We start from the raw sequence: 21,503 nt of genomic DNA, 5'->3' as shown, positions 1-21,503 counted from the left end.
TTTTTTCCCAGGTGACTCGGAGCACAAGCCCTACATCTGCGGCGACGCCGACCATGCCGCCTTCCCGCTAGACGGCTCGGAGGACTACCTCCTCCTGGCCTGCGACGGCTTCTGGGACACGGTGAGTCCGGATGAGGCGGTGCGGGTGGTGAGCGATCACCTCCAGGAGAACGCCGGAGACACGGCCATGGTGGCGCACAAGCTGGTGGCCTCGGCCCGCGACGCCGGCTCCAGCGACAACATCACCGTCGTTGCCGTCTTCCTGCGGGACCCGCGCACCCCGCCGCCGCCCGCCAGCACCGAGGAGGAGGACGACGAGGGCGCCGCCGAGGTGGAAGAGGAGCCCGTGGCCGATGCCAAGGAGGAACCCGAAGAGGAGGAGGAGGAGGAAGAGGAGGACGCGGGAAGGGCGGAGCGAGGCGGCGAGGGGGGCAGCGCGGCGGACAACGGCGGCAAAAGCCGCGGCGGATGGCCCCTGCAGCAGTGCTCGGCGCCCGCCGACCTCGCCTACGAAGATCGGACCGACTCCTTCACGGACAGAACCAGCCTCAGCCTCGGGGTGCCCGCGCTGGGGGGTCGCATGCCTATCCTGCGGGGCTCGCACTTCCTAGAGAAGCGCCCGCTGAGGCGCAGATCCCGCCTCTCTTTCACGGACCCGCTGGGGCCCCGGACCACCTGGCTGTTCGGCCGGGTGCCCGGGCCGAGACGCCACCTCAGGTGGCGCCGTGGATTCGCCGAGCCGCCCGGTTCTTCACCCCTCCACGCCATCTGGAGGCCCGGCGCGGCCGTGCCCCGACTTTCCCGCGACGCCGCCATCTGACGCGACCCGCCGCCCCAACACGGAACCACCTCCCTCCCTCCCGTTTATCCTCCTCCCATCTGACACGTTTCTTTTTTGGCTAGTTTAGATAGTTGTGGCTCCTGCGTTCGTAAACGTGACAATTGACTGGTGGTGTCTGTCCCAAACCAACAAAAAAAAGCAAATGAAACGTAGTCAGTGTCAGCCAGCCCACCAAACACAAGCTTCGCTCCAAAGTATACCACCACATCATCGGGAAGCTACAAAGCTTCCACACTGATGGTTTTTGCTCATTTCCAACAATGCTTTTCATTGGTCAGGAGGACTGTTGGTTCCTTTCAGGGTTTTTGACACCGATACCACTGACCCCTCTCTCGTTCCGCCGTTGACCCGGCCCGTTATCCACCCACGGCTCGTCTACAGATAAAAGCGCTTAAATGGTGGATTACAGAAGATTAGTAGTTACTTACCTGATTAGATGTTGTATCATGCTTTCCCCAATGTGGATTTAGGCCCGGCGATAATGGGCCTTTGGGAGAGGACAAAGGGTGATTTGGGGATGTGTTCCGTCGATGTCTGCTGACGCAATTATTGTCAGCGGAACACAGCGTGGAGACTTGAAAAGCTACAGAACACGTGCCTTCTGTCAAAGCCACCTTACCCCAAAACGTACTAATACAGTCTGGATCATCAGCATCATTTATTTGGTTTCTGAAAACCAAGTAGCCAGCTAACCAATCGGGTAGCTCGATAGCCATTAGCATATCAGCCGAGTTTCCAAAAATTCCATGTCTTAAACTAGAATAAAGATTGGAAACCAGTTAGTTGGCTAGCTCAGAATATAGATACAACAATTTAAAAAAAGACCAAATGTTTTATTTTGGTTTCCAACATCAAGCTGATTTTCACTGTCCAGTTTTCTAATCTTCTTGCTTCTTTACTTACATATACGCATATTAAGCGACACTTGAGCTCATCCTTTTACCATTGTTTGCACATTTTTTTTGTTACTGATGAACCTAAGTTAGCGAGCAGACCAGTTTTTGTTGTTGTTGTCTGTAAATAAAACTACAGTATTACTCACCTCTGCGATGCTAATGTCAATTACCGCGTAATCCATAGCGCCACTTGAATCCATCAATTAAATGACAAACCACATATAATCCTGCTAATAGACCTTCTGGATATTTCACAACTTTATGCTAAATGACCACTAACTGGCCTAATGTAAATTAAATGGTATTACATTAATTCCCATTTAGTGTGCTTAATGAATGATGACGGATTTTTTATTGGTAGTTTTTTTTTTCTCAAATGGTCACTTGCTTTCGTATCGTTGCGGCTATCAAAACAACTTCGCTCCCGCCTGCTTGAAGAAGTGACCCATAAAATTTGCACATTCTGTGACGTACGTGCGTAGCTTGTTCGTCGCTCCCCATAAAAACTTTTCTGCCTTTTGTTTGTGTCGCTGAACTGTATAAACGGTACCGACACAGAACGGAGACAACATTTCCGCCTTCAGAGTCGGTAAAAAAAAATTGGGGTATTTGGCGATGCCTGTATTTTTGTGACACTCGACACCCACTTCTCCCAGCTTGTTGTGTTTAAAGGCTGTCACTGTTTCCTGCTGCTACATATTGTAAACGTGACCACCAATAGTTGTTCAATCATTGTGATCGCCGTAGCTGCAGCTTTATTTTATCCGCCTTAAACCACATTTTGCCAGTCGCCCCCCTCACTTTGTTGCAAACTCTTTTATTTTGAAAGCACACATCTTGCAATAATAACTCTTTTTGAATCGCTAGTACAGGAAGGTTCGTATTGGTTATTAAATGAATACTGCTTAGATACCATTGTGCTGTCAAAAAAGGTTTCATCTTTACCCTTTCATATTGATAAAAAATGAACACTGTTGAACTAAATGCACATTAAATCAATTTTGATCCCGTTTTCCATGTAATAAGGTAATGCCTGGCTCCTCGAATGTTTTTTGGCTGTTTCTGCAAGAGGCGACCCAGAGTTGCACACTGATGAAGCACTCATAAGTACTGAGTGCAACAATAGCCCCCCCCCCTCCTTTTTTTTTGTCAGAACTTGAACCTTGATTTCAACTCATCTGAAGATTTGCCTTTGCTTTATTCATTCACAATCAGTGTTAGCCCACTCTAGTTGTCATCATCAGTTGATCATTTGGCTCGCCTTTCAGAATTGTGCTTTGTGTCTGGGAACACAGAAAAGCTTTTCTTTCTCTTCTTTCTCTGTAAGCAATAATGCGGTGGGAACAAAATGATGTTCCCCGGGGGGTTTGTCCGTGGACAAAACGAACCCCCGTGAACATGTGCCGTTTAAATTGAGAGCAAGTATTCAATAGAATTAATATGTACGTGTATGATGTGTGTTCCTCTAGTATATACAGTAAATAACTAATACATGTGTAGTGTAACTGGTGACTTACTATATCATGTATATAAAGACTAGAACTTCACTTCACACTGCCTCATGTCTTGTTTTGTGGCAATGGGAGGTTTAATTCTATTTTTTCCAACTGTAAATGGTAAAAGGCCTTCACGCATGCAAAAAGTGGGAAACATTGCCACCTACAGGCGAGACGGCGCAATTGCGCCCTTTTAAAGCGAAAGCAAATCAACAATGAACTGAAGCGCGTGCGTGGGTTCAGCATGCGTCGTTGCTTGTCACAAAAAATAGCATCCCACGCACATATTAGAAGAGATAGAAGAGCCATTGTTGAGCAATTTATTCTTGTACTATCGAAAGCCTAATCTATTATAGAGACACGCAACTCATTTGAAAGTGTTGCAACACATTTAATGGCTCGCTCTCACCCTTGTAGGCGGAAGTGAACTTAGTACGTTTTACGCATGCGCAGAAATAAGCAGACGCGGACAATACACGTGGAGTGAAAACGATGTGGAACAACATCATTGCAGTCTGTGACAAGCTTCTTTCAACGGTCTTGACCGAGACAAAAAAGGAACTGTAAACTTGGAGAATTCTGTTTAATTAGCGTAAACATCATGAACACGCTGCACGAGTTTCCGTGGCTCTTGTCAACGAGAATTTGTTGTGGTCGCCCAAAATGAACATGGCCGTTTAAACCACTTCCGCCAAGACGATTACGTAAGTTCCGCCCCGACTGCGTGAGTGTAAAGTTTCATTTTCGATTATTCAAAGTCTTGTGACGTATCATTAAATTGGTAAATCAATTCCTTAAAAAGAATAGCAAAGAAAAAAGGCGGAGTTAAACGTTTAAGTCCCCCCCCACATTGAGCCACGCCTCGAAGTGCTGCGTTCAGGGGCGTGCAAAGCTCACTGCATGCCTGGGGCAGGGGCTCGGGGGAATGTTTATGAAACCCCCTAGAATCAATCTCTAAGATACTTTTAGAGAAAAAAAAAACTTACTGCGCTGGCTACATTTGTGGACAAAATTTCTTTGATCCAATCAGAGTTCGGATTAAAATTTAATGCACACTGATCGGATTATCAATGGACATAAAGCAGTCCACTCATTCAGAATAAATTCTTGACCAGAATGGTGTGCATATGAAGCATTTTTATTCCTATTAGGCTTTTAAACCGAATAAAATTCCCCATGTAAACATAGCCGCTAACAATCGCTGGACTCTTACATTCTCCATGATCAGCCTTGTGGTAATAATGATTAGCAGTGATTATGGCGATGCATTTAAAATTAATAATAGTGGTACTTATACTACTATATTCATTGTGGTGAAGTCACGTCAGGTCGTTTGTGTGCTCATTTGTGGGTGGTACCTGAACTCCTATCAGCTTCTGTCAGGGACGACACACCCTGACACCAAACTTCTTTTGCGAGCAACTTTCAAGCTACGATACACAGCAACTCTGTCTTCTCCCATAATGTTGCTTAAAAGGCCGCGCAGGTTGAAACAAGCTTGGCAAGACTGCGCAAGTCGCTGCCGTATCGCCGCGCTGCCACGGCAACAACGACAGGTCACATGCCTTTTCATCAGAAAGCCAGCAATGCAACACGCTGGGCCAATCACAACGCTGCTCATCAGCAGGGTGTGACTTGTTTTGTGATATATTTAGTACGACCGACCGCAATAATTACCTCAAGAGGGTTCACATAGTTGAGTGAGGACCACCCAAAATCCCAACAGTGCCTTTAACTATTTTAGTTCTGACACTGCTTTTACGTCCTATGACATACATGATGATCAAGGTGTCCCTTCAATGCTACCAGTAGGCCTTGAGATTTTGTCGCTAAGCGGTGACCCATCATCAATGCTTTATGAACTCACCGTGGGGTGGGGGTTGGGGGACGGCACATGTACGTAACAATCGAACCGGTCCTGCTTACAGAGCAAATGTGCCATTTAGCCGCTTTCAACTGTGACTTGCTGACCAGCTGCTGACTTGTGTTTTTACTGGCGATTACGGCGGCAGAAAGGCGCGGCGCGACGGACAATGGCACCAAGCTTTATGTGTCCCCCGAGCGGTTACACACAAAGAGCGGAGCGCTCCGCCATTGAGTCGCACGGCGACCTGTTTACTATCCGGGGGCCTCGGTAGGCCTTAGCGGTCGAAGGAACAAACTGGAGTCCAAGCGTGCCAGCAACCTTGAGTGAATATTGATTATCCACCATTGGCTATGTTTATTCTCCTCAAAGGCTTCTTTATGACACAGAACAATCAAATGGACAATGCAGGCATAAATCAAATGTCAACCATCAATCACTTCCCATGTACGCGCATTGTGGGAGAGAAGAATTGATTTTTGCAGTTGAATGCATTGACAAAGGAGAGCGTGCTGCCTGAAGGCATCATCGTCATGTGACTTTGAAGGAACTTGGCTGACTTGCTTTGTGTAAATACCAACAACAACAATCTTATACAAAATATCGACTACTCCCCTGTTTGACCAACTGCCTATTTGATGAATACGTCACTATTAATTTGTTCGCTTTTGCAACGCACCGCCCTTTGGGTTTTCTTTCTTTCATAATAATTTGCGGTAAGGTTGGACGAAATGTGCCCTTCGTTGCATTCATGTACTCCACCCAGTTCAAGTGTGACAACCTCCCAGTCCAGCACAAGAGTGGTATGCAAGCAACGCAACTTAGTAACTGTCCACTTTTGCCTGCATGCATGCATTACTACTACCCCGTGTGCATACTGCATTACATAAACAAAATTATTTTATTTTTTTTACAGTGAGCTGGAAACTGAAACTAAACGGAACATAACAGAGTGCTTTATAGTCATTATGAAACTGGTGATTACAAATCAAAAGTACAGCATCAAAACAAAATTACGGTTACTTCGAGAGACATGCGCACACGGCGTGGACACGTGCGGGGTGGGTAGGTGGGGGGCAAAAGAGGCGTTCAAGGACACGCTACTTTAGACAGGTCAACACTGTACTTGTTTATTGAGTCGACGACCAACAAGATTTAGGCCTCTTTGAGTCAGTTATCTTTTTGGGGTTTGAAAATGCAAATTCGAATAAACTAAGAGTGCTTTAACACGAATACGTGTCAGTACTCACGTTTGATAGATGGAGGAATAGATGTATAGGAATAAAAAGTAAGCATTTCGTGGAAAAAAAGTTTATTTAAAAATACAGACATGGCACAGATGCAAACATAATTTCAAAATGGAATCAAAACTCTTTGTAGAAAGGCTCGATATTCGAAGTTGAAAATACGCGTTCTTTTTACCTGAGGACGCTGAACGTAGCTATACTATGACGTGTCTCGAAGCTTTAGTGCCGCGTTCACGCTGTCAGAAAAATACACCTTCAAATAAACTACGATTGGTTCAACAAGCTTACGCGGCAGTCGTTATACTGTACAAATGTTGCGTTTGAAATTACACGTACATTTGCTACAAAACCATTGTAAACTGGAATCGAAATTCGCATCAAAAGGGGTCGATGTTTGAAATGGAAAAGACGCGTCTTTTTTTAACCACAAAACCGTGAACGCAGCATTGCTATTACGTTTCACGGATGCGCGCTCCCGACTGTACGTGCCTACTCCCCCTCGACGGCGTACGTGCGCGCCCCCTAGTATCGCGTGGTGGAGAGCGACCATATTGCTGCTAGCAGCGGAGGTAGGGTTGTTCTCCCCCCGTACAGGCCTATCGGACACCGTTCATTTTTGCATTTTTTCATGTTTGAAACATCCGTGGACGTCTCTGCGACTTGGAGCGAAGCTCGGTTCGTCTGAGAGCGACAGAGGAGCGTCAAACTCGCAGCGAACTACTTCACTTTTCCCCTTCGAGCGAATTCGGACCGGGGGAGGGGGGGAGAGGAGGAGGAGGAGGACTGGTAATCCCGTAGGGGGTGGGAGAACGACGGCTCTTGCAAATGGCCACTCAGGTGGAGGCTCTTCTGCCGGCCAACCTGCTTACCAAAGCGGAGGAGCGCGGCGAAGTGATCCGCGACGACCCGGAGCTGGAGGTCGACGGGGCCAAGCGGAGCCAGGCAGCGGGGGTCGACGACGAGGAGGAGGAGCCCGGCAGCCGCCGAGGCGGCAGGCACGGGGAGAGCTCTGAGAGTCCCACGCGGAACACGAATGCGGACGAGGGGGGCTGTGACAGCGAGGCCAGGGCCGACGAGGAAGGTTGTAAAAGCCGGAAGGAGTTTACCGAAGCGCCCCCGCCCAAGGTGAACCCGTGGACTAGGAAAATGAACCCGGTGACTGTTGTCAGTGTGAACGGACAAGCACATCACGGTGAGTAATTTTCGTTCGCTTCTCTTCCTTCCCCTATGCCCCGCCGCCTGTCACTCGCGTGTCCGTGAGTCCATACAGCAAGTGTCTGTCAGGTGGGCCAGGTAGCGGCCGATCATGGGGTGCAAATGTCAAGTCCTGACGGATATATTTGGAGTCCGTGCATGGATCCATGCACCCCTCCTCCACTCAGGCTATTCCTGGAGTCCAGGGTGGCTAAAGTGGAGCCACTGGGTGTCTCGTTGCACAAGGGACGCCATTGCACACACACACATACGCGCACCCTTTCATAAGTGACTTGTTTTTTTTTTTTGCTTTGAAAGTTGTGATGCTTCATAGCGCAACGTCACAACCATGAACTGAAAGTCGATCAATGGCCGACTCGAGTAGGTTTTTGGGGTGTTTAAACGCACCCGTCACGGGACTTTTAAAACATTGGGTTGAAGTAACTGACGCGCCTAGTCGGCTTAAGTGCGGTTACTCGTTTTAAAGTGGCTTTGTGCAAAGACAAATAGATAAATCGATAAACAAATAACTGAGGGGAAGAAAAGAGTGGAGACGCCCGCCCCGGCTAACAATAGCACGGGCCTAGCTTAAACGCTCCAAACATTTGCCCTCATTTCCACTTAGTTATTTTTAAAATGCCTGACGTGCCTTCAACGCACTCAATTCTGTGGTTATCTGGCGAATATTTGGCACGTTTATTAATGTTCTGTAACAAGCGAGCAGGTTTGTTGTGAGACGTCACGTGTTCACTCCACGTGTAGACGGCATGGTAAGCTCGGCTAACGGACGCCAGCTAGCTAATCGCAACTTGCTGCAATCACGCCCTTCTTTTTATTCTTTGTGCTGTCGATTGTTGCGCTGCTTGTTTATTGACCCGATTGTCACGTCGCCTACGCGACGCCGAGGTCTCCTCTGCTAGCAGTTAGCCGTGCATGCTAACGTGGCTCCGTGCAAGTCATGGTGATTTGGCTCACGAACGCTCGACATTGTGATTAGCAACGTGGTGCCTTTTGTCATCCAGAGTAATCTTTTCATCCCAAAATGTTAAGTGGTAAGGCCCCTTTTAACCCACAACAGGGCCCCGGTGAACGCAAAGACAACGTGTCTTTTCGCCATTTGTCCACCAGCGCCACGCTGCCGCTTGTATTGAAAATCGCACAGCTGTTAGACGAAGCTTCTGGCAGGCGGTCCGGTGGACTTTAAATGTAAAAGTGCTGCAGCATCAGCAAGTACATCGGACTTATTTTACTCCGATCAACAACTATTCGCTGACCATATGTTTTGACACCTGCCCACCCCACTTTCCTCTCTTTTCCGGGGTCCAGAACGTCAGGAACAACGCTGTCCTTTTTCGTTCAAACGTTGATAGGAAGACATAGTTTGATGACGTGAAGTAGGTCAAGCCTCCTGGAAAAATAGGCCTCTTCCAGCAAAATAACCACATAAATAATTCCCAATAGCTTTGTGCAAAAGGTCATAGTATTCTGGCAAATTGCAAAGGCAGTGAGTGCTGTCTAAAAAAGCAAAACCAGTAACGTGCAGAAGCACATAGATTGGGTCGAGGACAGGTAACAAAGAAGATGCAGCCAAAGCAATACCAGCAAACTTAGTGTTGCGCTGCCTCCATCTAGATCATTTTTACTGATTGTGCAAATAAGCGAGACACGACCAAGCACACGCTCCGTGAACATTTGTTTCTTCCCTGTCAGTGTGAAGCGGGGCCTAACAGTTAATTCTTGAATAGAGGTCAGTATGTGTGTACTTAGCGTGTCCTTGGATGAAAATCAGTCCTTGATAAGAGTGGAACCGTATTTCAACATCGCAGGTGGCTTGTTTGTAGGATGGCGACATGGGTATGGTGCATTCTGCAAGCACCGCCTCAACCAAGCCTTAAGGTTTGAGGCCTCACCATCTGTTTTTGAGCCCAAAGCTGCCACGGTCTTGTGGATTTGAGAGCAAAGAGAAATACTGCGTGTCTCATGCCGCTTGTGATTCAGATGTGACACAGTTGGAATGGCAGTAAACTCGTGAGCCCTTGCAGCCACGATTTGTCAAAAGACTCTTAAACAAATAGGTTGGAATGCAATAAAAATAGCCCAGGGAGACTGGGAGCAAAATCCGGGTCCACCTCAAGTGGCGGCCACGCAGCGTGTCGTCACAAGGGGGGTTTTGTTGTTGCGTCATCTGCCGTGCAACAATGTTGACAGGAGTCACATGAGGTTGAAATGCAGATAGGGGTCCTGATCAATAGCACCCTCTCAATGCTAACATTATGAAACCCCACATGTGGGCCAACGTGTAGCATCGGTGTTCTTCTAAAGCTTGAAGCAATATTTGAACTCAAAACAGCAGAGCGACGCTTCTAAGCAGACAATTCTCACGGGCATAAATTCTTTATCCTCAGCGAAGAGCTACCGATAGCTTACTGAGTCGCTGAGACGTGTATCAGTGTGTCCATTCTAATTTTTGTGGGCGAGGTTGAAACGATGAAGGGCATCTCCCCCCGTTGCCGTCCTCCACCCAGTCGACACGCGTGCACGCAGACTATCAGCTGTTTGAGAGGAGCTCTTGTCTCAAGCGCTTCATCTCGGACCGCTTTATCTGCTGCAGGCCGAGTCTGCGCCGGCCGATAGAGCTCAGCAGGGTGTGGACCCTTCACATCCGTGGCGTGTCCAGTGTCGGGGAGCCTCCGGGGCTCTCTGGAGACCTCTCATCCAAACCATTTTTTTTTTTTCCCTGCCTCAAGTCTGAGGTTTTCCTTCCTCGCCCGACTTGCGAGTTGATTGGATTAGCATGTGAGTCATTGTCAATACAGTGAACACTCGCTAGATTCCAGTTTTATCTCTCCTGTCCCCGCCCGCCACAGCGCTCATTTTGAAGCGAGTGCTTTTTCGAGTCCGTACAGCAGCGTCACAAGTGGCTTCCCTTTTTTCTTAAATGTGGAATGAGCACTTTTAATATATAACAAATCTTCCGTGACTAATAAAGTTAAGCAAAATCAATAAAAACATTTAAAAAAAAGACAAATTGGCTGGTATGAGCTTATTGGTGGCAATTTTGTTGTAAAACCTGGTGCGGCAAAAGCGTTTGACAGTTTTAAGGCCGGTTTTGTCGGTGACGTCACGCCGGCCGAAGCCCTCGTCAATTAAGCTGGCTGGGATTTATTTGTCCCACTCGACCCTCCCGCAGGCCACAGCCCGCCGATGAATTATTGCGCTGCATTTGTACACAAAAAAGCAGACGAGAAGGAACGCCGCCGCGCTCACGCGCTCCGGTGCCGCTGGCCAAGTGCTGTGCAGTAACTCATTGTCCGTTTCCTCCATATTTGGGTCTTGCGAGCTCAACGCTGCTGCTCTGCCGTTACGCCCCCCCCCTCAATGTTTACAACGGCGAATTGCAGGCTTGTGAGGAAACAAATGCCGCTTTTAATTTGAAACTCTGGCACCAGCCCGAGTGATTTTTGTCCATAATGGCGCGGCGGGCGCACTTGTAAGCTTTATGAAAAAGATCATTCCAGCTTTTGTAAGCCCGGACACGCAGCAATTCGGCGAGACAAAGCTCTGGTTTGTCAGCCGCCACGTTGTGGAATGCGCGCCGGTTGCCAGCGCAGCTGACGTTTGGCACCTTGCCGCGGAAGCTCAGCTCTGACGTCGCTCTGGCGTTTGCCAGCGCCGGTCGTTCTGGTGCGCCGGGTGTGAGACGCCGCAGTTATCCGATCCCAGCGCCGTCGCCCCCGGGCTCCTTGGATTGAGTTTTCTGACGCGGGCGGTCAACGGGGCCGAGTACATAATTCATAGTCGGGCTGCTTTTCTTCAAGCTCAACAGCGGCGGCGCAATCGTTCACCTGACTTGTCTTGAACTGAGTCATGATGACGACGGCTACTTTCGACTCATTTTCAAAAGAATCCGCCTGCTTTATCTGTCATAGCAAAAAGACGTTGCATCAACAATAATGTCACATTTGCGTCCAGTTGTTGATATCCAAGTGATGATCTGGTTGAAGAACCCCGGGAGTAGATTAAATCGTCCTTCTTCAATCCTTGAGGGCGGGCGGGACTCAATCCAAAACCGGTTTTAAAGTGTCTTTCCGTCATAGTTTGCGATGTCACGAGCGATGCCTTCCATGATTAGACCGTGGTCAACTCGGTGAATTTTGGCGGACCTTTCCCTTTGGCTTTCAACCACAATAAATGCAGAGTCATCGTGTTGACGCCTTTTCACGTCAAGCACCTTTTTTTTCCCGAATTAATGACGTGCCACACCCGTTCATCCATTCAACGTCCCGTGCTACATTTGGCTTTGAGAACTTTGTGGAAGGTCACAAACGAGTCAAGTGTACTTTGAGAACACCGACGTTGTCATAAAGTTTGAAGGTGTGGAAAAAGTTAAGAGACTTCACGCTGTTTGCCGCTGACTCATTCCCCATGTTCCCGGTTGTTGAAAGAGCATCTTTAAGCGGTCTGCCCTTTATTTGGAACTTTGTCCCGGAATGTGAGGAATGATTGAGACCCGATAAGCTGATGAAGAAAATCACTTAAGATGGCCGACGACTGCGCTGCGTTTTCCCGCTCTTGACTCGTGCGTTCTCGTCTCAACAGAGTCGAGCGGTCCCGCCAAGGTGGTGAGAGCGGGCAACCCTCCCAAGCCCAGACGAGGAGGAAAGGTAAATGTCGCCGAATGTTCCCCCCCAAAAAACTGATGCTTTCATGTTATTTTGATGGCTTTCACCAGAAGTTATGTGGTGTTAATTTGTAGTTTGTGTAATCGTGTGCTTGGCAATGACGGATTGTGACCCCGTCCGCTCAGGTTGGCGACTTTGGCGACACCAACAGCTGGCCCACCCCGGGAGAAATCGCAACTAAAGACATGCAGGTGGGTATTTTGGGGTTTCTTTCCCCCTCTATTCGGCTTTCAGCAGATTATCGTCTACGACAAACAAAAAAATAGTGTCTGATTATCCACCGAATGGAAAGGTCTTAAGGTACGTGGCTTCATTTTGCCAAGTGCTTCTGTTGCATAATAAAGGCGTCAAAGCACAACCTCAGAAGCACCTGTCACTTCAAGCCGCTCAGCTAGTTCAGGCTCGGGTCCTGACTCACACACACACAAGTTTAAGCGGCAGCCCCGGGCGCGGCCGGCTATTTCAGAGCCGTGGATGTTCTGGCGTTGCTCAGCGGTGTTATGTGGGTCAGCGTCATGGGAGCCTGGAATAAATGCCACCAGACACGGTGGGGGTGAGGGTGGGGGGGAGCTGGTCACCGCCTGGGAAGGGATGTCCTTTTAGGGATCCCCTCTTGGTCACCGGCCCCCGGATCTACGATGCCTCCACCGCTATTTTGAGGGACTGTACGAGCGTGGCGTAATCGGAGCGTGTGCGTGCTGACGCTTTGTGATGCAAAGGTCAATCTTGGGAGCAAAGAGATCTTGGCTCGCGTTATTGTGTTGTCTTTGTCCGGCTTGTCCTTTTGACTCGTGTTTGGTCGATGGGTAGTTGGTCCGAATTCACCGGCGCAGAATTCAGGATGGCCCTACTTCTTCTTGTCCCCGCTGACATTTTCCATCCCACGCATAGCTGCACCAATACCATGCTTACCTTCATCCTCATCCATGTATGTTCTCCAAATCCAAATGACTTCCCCTAACAGGCAGGCCTAGGTTTGTTCCCCATCCAGCTCATTTGTATCTGTAAACATTCCTTTTTTTTTTCGGTGTGCCTTTTGTCATCTCGGTCCACTCATTGTCTCCTCTAAACTGCTCTTCCCTCCCTCCCTCTGTTCAGATCGAGGCAGTGACACGGACCGTGTCCTGCCCGCCGACGGTCAGGCAGGTCAAAGACTCGTGGAGATCCTCTGTAAGTTTCAAGCGGCGGCCCCTCGTCGTTTGCCCGCAACCTGCCCCGCCTGTTGACAGCCGCTCGCCGTGCGCCATTAGCACGCCAGTAGAAAGCTAAACCATGACGCTAGTCAACGCAAGATTCCGAATAAGTCGAACGAAACCGCTCTTCGTATTCAAATTGAAGAGTGGCGTCAATCTTTCCCTTTTCTGCATGTTTTTAAACCAATTGAATATTTACTCAAAGACCTCCCGAAGCATTAAAGGCGACATGACATCAGTCTCTTGAGTTGTGAACGTCAATTAGCTTAGCTCATTAGCAGCGCTGCCATTTGAACTAGTTCGTTAGCAGTGCTGCCACTTTAACAAGAACGCCAGTTAGCGTAGCTCGCTCCATGGTGCCGAATCACCAAATAGATTTCCAGGTCCGACTCCAAAGTTTCAACAGCTCCATCCAGTGTTTCTCCTCACCCTCATGACTTGTATTTTCCATCCGCCATTCAACGCTTGGACACTTACAGCAGGGTTAAGTGGATTACGCATACACGTGCTGCCGTTAATCAGTCTGGTGTTGCTAATCCCGCTGCTACGTTTCCCTTATAGCGTAAATGGTCGTTGACTGGATGCAGTTGGAAAAGAACGTTTTCCTGTGTGATTATGGTGTCAAAATTTGGTTGGGCGTGTTGAGTGTTCTTTTGGGAGGTGGATTTGAGTTTTTTTTTAATTTAAATACAAGGAGGTGTGTGTGAGCGTTCAGCGGCATAGAACGCGGTGTACTTTAATCGACTTGGTGAGAACGCTTTGCATGATTTCCTGCGCAAACAGCTCGCAGTCTCGTTGTGTTTGCGGTGTCGTGGCTCTCTAGGGCGCCAGCACGTGCACATTTGTCGCTAACGCCTTAACATCTTGTCCCATGAAGGCCCACAGGAGGATCTCCACCAAGAAGGAAACCAAGGAGAAGCGCGAGAGCAACGAGGAAAGTAAGGAGAATCTGAAGACCAACAAGTCGGACGACTCCGGAGAGGAGAAGAACGGAGACGACGACTCTCAGAAGAACGGCCAAAAGAAAAAAGGTGAATTGGCTCAAACTTAGGCTCGCGGGTCCAAGTTCGGACAATTATACATAATCAGCACTGTGAAATTTGGGTCAAATATCATTTCTGATGGTGCTACGCAGTTAATTGCAGACGTTCAATTTCCCGTTGTGTTCTGCTGACCATGTTGAACTTTGTCCCCGGGTCCACTGGTTGCGTGGACTTACGGAGCGCCACGTCACTTGAAAGAAGTCGTGTCATTCCCACATGCACTGTCGTTCACTTGTTTGACCTCCTCATTCAGCTCACTGCGCAAAGAAATAGATCACTCCTCCCCCCTGCTGGCCAACAGAGTTACTGCAGCTGACTAAATGCTGTTTTCAATCATTTGTCTTCAATTGGATTTGTCCCCCTCCCTCCCCAACTAATTCAAAGAACAAAAGAGGAAAAACTTTTCTTTGTTAATCTTTTTTAATTCTTAACGGGTCTGCTGTGTGATGGCAAACAGGAAACAAGCAGAAGTGGGTCCCCCTGATGATCGAGGGGCCGCGGGAGCGCTCGGCCTCCCGCAATAACAGCAGGCAAAACGAAAATCTTCGCCTGCCGCCCAACGCCAGGAATGACCTCCGTGGTAAGCTCTTGGCCGTCAGTGTCACGGGACAGTTTTATACTCAACTGTGCTTTTCCCGGTGTTGGGTGTGGTTCGCCCGTTGCAGACTGGCACAGTCAGAAGTACGAGCGGGAGTGGCGTGACGACCACGATGAGGTGTCGAGCGTCAAGAGCGAGGGGGCGCCCTTCCGCGGCGGCTTCCGGGGACGCGGGCGCGGCCGAGGAAGGGGCCGGGGACGAGGACGCGGCAGAGGTATATTAACAACATATTAAAATAAATTTGGAGGTTTTTTTTTTTGGGTGACATTTGCACATGTGCTGTATACATGATGAGATATTCATGTCTCTTCTCTGACTTTCCATGGAGAGAACTTTCACAACTCTGATTGCGGCATTGAAGCTTCACCACATTTTTTTTAAAGCAAAACTAACTTTGACTTAGCTCCCCCCCTTTTAATCGAATGCAATTTCAAGAACCCTTTTGGCACCCCCTTCAGGCCACTACTACTACCACCAAGGCTACAAGTCGTACGAGATGAAAGACGGACCCTACGAAGCGAAATTCAGCAACTCAGTCACCTACTACTACGACAACATGAGCAGCAGTGACCTCTACTCGGTAGACCAGGACCTGCTCAAGGACTACATCAAGAGGCAGATGTGAGTTTGGAGCTGCAGGAGATGGGATGAGCTTAATCTCTTGGATGAGTTTCAATTAGTTGTTTGAATTTGTGAAAACATTTTTTTTGTTTTGTTGCAGTGAGTACTACTTCAGCCTGGACAACCTGGAGCGCGACTTCTTCCTCCGCAGGAAGATGGATCAGGAGGGCTTCCTGCCCATCGGACTCATCGCCAGCTTCCACCGAGTGCAGGCCCTCACCACCGACGTCAACATCATTCTGGAAGTAAGTGCTCGATTGCTCCTCTTGAGAGTTTTTTTTTTTTATGGTGCACAAACTGATGAGTTTCTCATGTCTCTTCTGACATCACTGACGAAAACTTAAAACAACTCTGATCGCAGCACAAGAACAAAAGTGGCAAATTGTATTTTTACAAGCTGAGCTTCGGCGCCTGTTTAACGCGCGTTTCCCGGCAGGCTCTGAAGGACAGCAAGGAAGTGGAAGTGATTGACATGAAGATCCGCCGCAAAGTGGAGCCTGAGAAGTGGCCACTTCCGGGCCTGAGCATGCCCAACCACACCGACTTCGCGCAACTCATCAACTGCCCCGAGTTCATCCCCAGGCAGCCCAGCGAGGAGCCCGCAGGTGAGGACGCCCGCCGCCCGACTCCATTCGTTCCTGAGCGGACTTTGTTGCAGATTTGAATTAGCTTGATCGTCATCGCCTCACTTGTTATGCGAGATGGTCTCCTCCAATGATCGATGCCATCGTCTTTCAGGGTCCCTCAGAGCCTCGACCTCAGCGCAACGCCCGCCCAAGGCCGAATCGGACACGCCCTCCAACCTTAAGACGATGCCCAAGGGCCTCTCGGCCAGCCTCCCTGACCTGGACTCCGAGTCCTGGATCGAGGTCAAGAAGAGGCCCAGACCCTCGCCGGCGAGACCCAAGGTCAGCCCGGAGAAGGTGACATCATCATTGTACCCGTCGATCGGCTCAGTTTATTTTGACGTAGCTCAGCATCCCATCGTTTTGCTCATTTGGTCGCGCCACCTCACCACCATCCTCATCTCCTCCTCCCGCCGGATATTGGTCACGCGCTAACGCAGGCGCCCTCCTCACAGCAGCAGCGGGAAAAAGACGACGCCAGCCGTTCGCCACTGCCTCTCTTGGGCTCCTCGCCGTCTTCCGCCAACCCCACAAACAAGGTGACCACGTCAAACCCACGGCTGGCTGATGAACTGCCGTCTCGGATAAGAACAAAGTTGTCTCATCAGACCTTGTGCTCGCAGGAGGGCGGTGAGCAGGACGAGCCCGAGGAGCTGGACTTCATGTTCGACGAGGAGATGGAGCAAATGGACGGCCGGCGCAACACCTTCACTGACTGGTCCGACGAGGAAACTGACGGCGAGATCGACGACCACGACGTCAACAAGATCCTGATCGTGACGCAGACGCCGCCCTACCTGCGCAAGCACCCCGGCGGCGACCGCACGGGCCACCACACGTCGCGCGCCAAGCTCTCCAGCGAGCTGGTCAAGGTCATCAACGACGGGCTCTTCTACTACGAGCGGGACCTGTGGGACGACACGTACGAGCCAGAGTACGCCACAATCAAGGTGAGGCCGTTTTGGCTTGTCCAATTCATAGAACAAAAAAGAATAGGTAGCTTCTCAGCGCTTCCATCTCGTCGCCGCCGCCGCGTTGGAGACATTTCTGTCCCAAAGTTCGACGCCGGAGCAGAAAGCTTCTTCTTAGCTTTGAGCGGTTTCTGGATGCACGAACAGAGACTTTTGTTCTGGGCCACTCGTTTTTTGTTGTCGGGCTCTTTTGTGAGGCCTTCACGTGGTTGTCCAGCGCCGTGTGGAACAGTTTGTGGGAGGAAATAAAGTGCGCGGCCGAGCGGACTGGGCGCTAGCGGGCAGCAGCTGAACCATCAAGTGTGAGTTGGTCGTGGGTCGTTCTCGGTGTTTGTGAGCCGGCCTCGTTTTTTGGGGCGGCTATTGTTGTGGTCATGGAAGGTTTCACGTTTGTGTCTCCGGAATGCGGCGGGAGCGTGCGGGCGACGGCATAAAGGTGAAGTGAGCCCTCTTCTCACCAATTTTTTTTCTCCACATAATTTCCATCTCCTGCAGCTAGAGGTGGAGAACTTCAAGAAGGTTCACTTGATCAGTCGTGAAGAGTTTGACTGCTTGACCCCAGAGCCCCCTGTTGACCCGAACCAGGAAGTGCCCCCCGGGCCCCCGCAACCCCAACAGAGTAAGGACTCGCTTTATTATTTTGAAAAGCCGCAGCGCAGCACACACTTGGTGATAATGAAGTCGACCTTGCGTGCTCCTCAGTCCCCACAGACGCCCTTGCGAACAAACTTTTCGGCGCACCGGAACCCTCGTCGATAGCGCGGTCGCTCCCGACGACCGTGCCTGAGTCGCCCAACTATCGCGGCGCCCGCACGCCTCGCACGCCACGCACCCCCCATCGGAAGGACGCCACCGCCACGCCGCGCTTCTACCCAGTGGTTAAGGAAAGCCGGCCCGTCGACGCCAAGGTGAGATGCTCAAATGCCCGCTTGCTCTTGTTTTTGTCTCAACGGGCCGCATTGATTCTGCTCAGACCCCGAGGAAGCGCAAGACCCGACACAGCTCCAACCCGCCCATGGAGTGCCACGTCGGCTGGGTGATGGATTCCAGAGAGCATCGCTCCAGAACCGCCTCCGTCAGGTGAGGCCCACTATTTAGCGGTAGCAGCCGAGGGCACGTCCCGCTCACTCTGTCCGTCGCCCCAGCTCAAACGCCAGCCCGTCGGAGGGCACGCCGGCCCTGGGCAACGTGGGCTGCACGCCGCAGTCCCTGCCCAAGTTCCAGCACCCGTCCCACGAGCTTCTCAAGGAGAACGGCTTCACGCAACACGTCTACCACAAATACCGCCGGCGCTGCCTCAACGGTAAGCGCCAGTCGAGCGGCGCGCTCTCCGATCCGTGCCTTCGGCCCAACCTAACCGGGACTCCCATCGCAGAGCGCAAGCGGCTGGGGATCGGCCAGTCCCAGGAGATGAACACGCTCTTCCGCTTCTGGTCCTTTTTCCTGCGGGATCACTTCAACAGGAAGATGTACGAGGAATTCCGCCAGCTGGTGGTGGAAGACGGCAAAGAAGGCTACAGGTGAAGCAGCAGCCCCTTCCCTTCCTCCCCCAATGGAACGCGAGTAACCGTCCGTCCGCTCTGGCTCTTCTAGGTACGGTTTGGAGTGCCTGTTCAGGTACTACAGCTACGGTTTGGAGAAGAAGTTTCGGCCGGATATCTTCAAGGACTTCCAGGAGGAGACCATGAAAGACTACGAGGCCGGTGAGACGATAAGCCCGCAAAAATGGCGCCGAGTCGCCCACTGAGCAACGCAAAGGCTTGACACACACTTGTGATATAACAAGTTTGCACAAATCGGCTTTCGTGTTTGTTTCTGCGGACACACCCATCCTGCTAGTGATGACTCAGTGTAATAAGAAAAATGTCACCCTGCAAGGCTTGTATATTTTGAATGACCACATTCCTAAAACAAGATCCTGCGGTTACCTTTCCGGATTCACAGGTCAGCTGTACGGACTGGAAAAATTCTGGGCCTTCCTCAAATATTCCAAAGCTAAGGCCTTGGAGATCGACCCCAAGCTGCAGGAGTGCCTCAGCAAATTCAAGCGTCTGGAGGACTTCAGAATCGACGTGGGTCAAACGGCGCCTGAGGAGAAGAAACGCTGGTTTTAATCTGTCGCTCCTCTCTCTCCTGCAGCCGCCGATGGAGGAAGGAGGCCGCCGGCGTCACTCGTCCAGCGGGGACAGCCGGCGCCGCCACCCCTCCCATCCCTCCAGTCGGCCCCACAGCCAGAACAGCTCCAGCCCCATGGGCGGCGCCACCGCCGCCGCCGCAGCCAAGGACGACGTCAAACCCGAGGCCAAGACGCTCAAGTAAAAACGCAACTGGGGGATATCAAGTCACATGCCGCTGGTTCAGGGGGGAGGGGGTCGGTTGGGGTTGCCCCATCAGCTCTCCTTTGGTGCATCACTATTTTTTTTTTTTTTTTTTTGCTTGAGAAATGAGGAAGAAAATCATCACAAAGAGCTTGATGGATGCGTTTTAAGTTTTTGAGATTTTCCTTTTTCTTTTCTTAACAAGGCAAGCAAGCAACAAGGTGTCAAACACATTTTTCTTTGCAGATCATTGCCACTCCACCAGGTGGAGATTTTTTTTTTTTTCAAGGTTATTTAACCATCCACTATTTTCATTTCCTTCCCTTTCAAGAATTTTTTTTTTTTTTGTGGTGTGGCGGCCTCTGGAAACAATTTTACGATGAGCACATGCAACGACGGCCCTGCTGACATCCGAGCGGACCAAAGCGCCTTCGAAAAATATTTGATTTGCTGGATTTTTTTTCTTTGTTTTTATGGACAAGTGGGAGGGGGAAAAAAAAACATGCTTCAAAAAGGAAGGAGGAGAAGCAAAGTTGGTTGCGAGTGGCCTTATCGTTAATGGTTTTGCCCTTTTTGTCGGGAGCACGTTTTGCCAAAGTGTTCCAACTGTCTTCCAAGTGTCATTCGGATCCTGTTACGAGTCCCAACTTGGCTTTTGTCGTGTGGCTTTCTTCATGCTTAAGCGCAAGCGGCGTTCCTTTGGAGGAGATTCATGGACCTTAAATGGAGGGGGCGGGGCTTCCTGACCTTGTTTTTGTGCGTCCCATCCATCAGCATCCATCCGTCAAGGACTGGAAGACTCAATAATCCGCATTACTTGAAGGAGCGGGAAGTGGCGCAGGTGCTTTGGGTGGCAATTTTTCGGGGATGGGTGGGGGGGGGGTCCTCCTCCTCCTTCTCCTCCTCTTCTTCACACACACGCAACTCCTTGTCTTTGGCCAAGTTGGTTCCTCATGGACGTCCTCCCATCAAGATGTAAATGTGAACTCAACCAATGAAGAAGAGAATTTTTTTTTTTTTTTTTGCTCGACGTTATTTCCGCCTTACACGTATACGTACTCATTAACATGTTGACGCTTCTGGACTTTTTTTTTTTTTTTCTGGCAGTATTGTTAGTGTGACGCGGGCGGGGGTTTTGTTTTTTCTTTCCTTTTCCCTTTTGACGTCTGGAACATGGAGCGTGTATTTAAAGCGACAAAAGGGAACGAAAAAGCAAATCTTGTTTCATGTTGAAATCTGTTAAAATTCCCCCCCACTCTTTTTTTTTTTTCATCAATTGGCGCCTCATCAACAGTTGGATTACTTTTTTGGCGGGTACCGTAAGTCTTAAAACAAATCAGTCCAAATTTTTTTTTGAGTCTTCCTGACACATGTTTAAAAAAACAAAAAAACCCTGCAATTATTTGCCTTCCGTTTTTTGTTCTCGTGTGGACGTCGCCCTCATTTTATCTTCCGGTGCAAGCAGAGCCGGACCCCCCCCCCCCCCCTCCTTTTTTCTTCAGGGAGACTTGAAGAGTTTTTGAAGGGACACGATGGGTACATCAGTGTTTTATGGAGGCTTGGAGACAAATGGTAGCCGAAAGAGTGGAAAAACGGATATATAGATGAGAGGGGGGAAAAAAACTGTGCTTGGTTGGCTGCGCTCACTTCTTCTCCACCTGACGGGACCTTTGGAGAATTTGGGGGATCTTGTGGGAATCGGCCAGCCCTCTCAAACAAACTCTTAAGAGGGCGCCGCGTTCTCGACATGAGCTGGCCGCAAAATGGTGGAGGGGGTGCCGAAGATGTAAACAGTACAAGGAGAAAACAAAATGAGCGCAGCAGTGTGTGAGGAATATGGCTGGTTATGATGTCTGCAGACTGAAAAGTACAATAATGTCATAAAGCCATAAAACATAGAACAAAAAAAACCC

At 49.8% G+C, this 21,503-nt stretch overlaps 2 protein-coding genes and 1 long non-coding RNA gene across 8 annotated transcripts in view; 2 read left to right on the top strand and 1 right to left on the bottom strand.

The window, feature by feature from the left end:
• Positions 1-3,289, top strand: part of ppm1e (protein phosphatase, Mg2+/Mn2+ dependent, 1E) — an 11,124-nt gene extending 7,835 nt beyond the window's left edge. Inside the window, exon 7 of the mRNA XM_088398811.1 lies at positions 12-3,289. Within this exon, the coding sequence (XP_088254937.1) occupies positions 12-820 (809 nt within the window). The 3' untranslated portion in view covers positions 821-3,289. The remainder of the gene's footprint in view (positions 1-11) is intronic.
• Positions 1-4,993, bottom strand: part of LOC148386620 (uncharacterized) — a 7,824-nt gene extending 2,831 nt beyond the window's left edge. The window contains exon 1 of the long non-coding RNA XR_015863091.1: positions 4,911-4,993. This is a non-coding gene — a long non-coding RNA (uncharacterized LOC148386620). The remainder of the gene's footprint in view (positions 1-4,910) is intronic.
• Positions 3,728-21,503, top strand: larp1 (La ribonucleoprotein 1, translational regulator). 6 transcript variants are annotated; one of them, XM_088398797.1, is made up of 21 exons: positions 3,728-3,937; positions 12,138-12,202; positions 12,346-12,411; positions 13,319-13,390; positions 14,291-14,444; positions 14,914-15,036; positions 15,122-15,268; positions 15,513-15,675; positions 15,776-15,920; positions 16,112-16,280; positions 16,414-16,598; positions 16,742-16,840; positions 16,925-17,251; positions 17,768-17,891; positions 17,975-18,180; positions 18,246-18,352; positions 18,418-18,575; positions 18,648-18,792; positions 18,866-18,975; positions 19,217-19,344; positions 19,412-21,503. In XM_088398797.1, exons 3-21 carry the CDS (start codon positions 12,406-12,408, stop codon positions 19,589-19,591), a joined length of 2,748 nt encoding a protein of 915 aa, XP_088254923.1. In that variant the 5' UTR covers positions 3,728-3,937; positions 12,138-12,202; positions 12,346-12,405; the 3' UTR covers positions 19,592-21,503. The 6 variants fall into 6 exon arrangements, with proteins under 6 accessions (XP_088254923.1, XP_088254921.1, XP_088254920.1 ...); XM_088398795.1 differs by lacking the exon at positions 3,728-3,937 and adding an exon at positions 6,210-7,536 and having other exon boundaries at positions 16,414-16,583; positions 16,760-16,840; XM_088398794.1 differs by lacking the exon at positions 3,728-3,937 and adding an exon at positions 6,210-7,536 and having other exon boundaries at positions 16,760-16,840.

This window comes from Syngnathus floridae, chromosome 15, assembly GCF_059516105.1.
Source record: "Syngnathus floridae isolate MCC-2025c chromosome 15, RoL_Sflo_1.0, whole genome shotgun sequence".
Classification (NCBI taxonomy): Eukaryota; Metazoa; Chordata; class Actinopteri; order Syngnathiformes; family Syngnathidae; genus Syngnathus; species Syngnathus floridae.
This window is presented reverse-complemented; position numbering and strand designations above follow the sequence as displayed.

Coding starts and splice junctions, on each gene's coding strand:
- larp1 (XM_088398792.1), top strand. CDS start 7,170: ATGGCCACTCAGGTGGAGGCTCTTCTGCCGGCCAACCTGCTTACCAAA. Junction 15,037..15,121: donor CGCCAGGAATGACCTCCGTG/GTAAGCTCTTGG, acceptor CGCCCGTTGCAG/ACTGGCACAGTCAGAAGTAC. Junction 18,353..18,417: donor TCCAGAACCGCCTCCGTCAG/GTGAGGCCCACT, acceptor CCGTCGCCCCAG/CTCAAACGCCAGCCCGTCGG.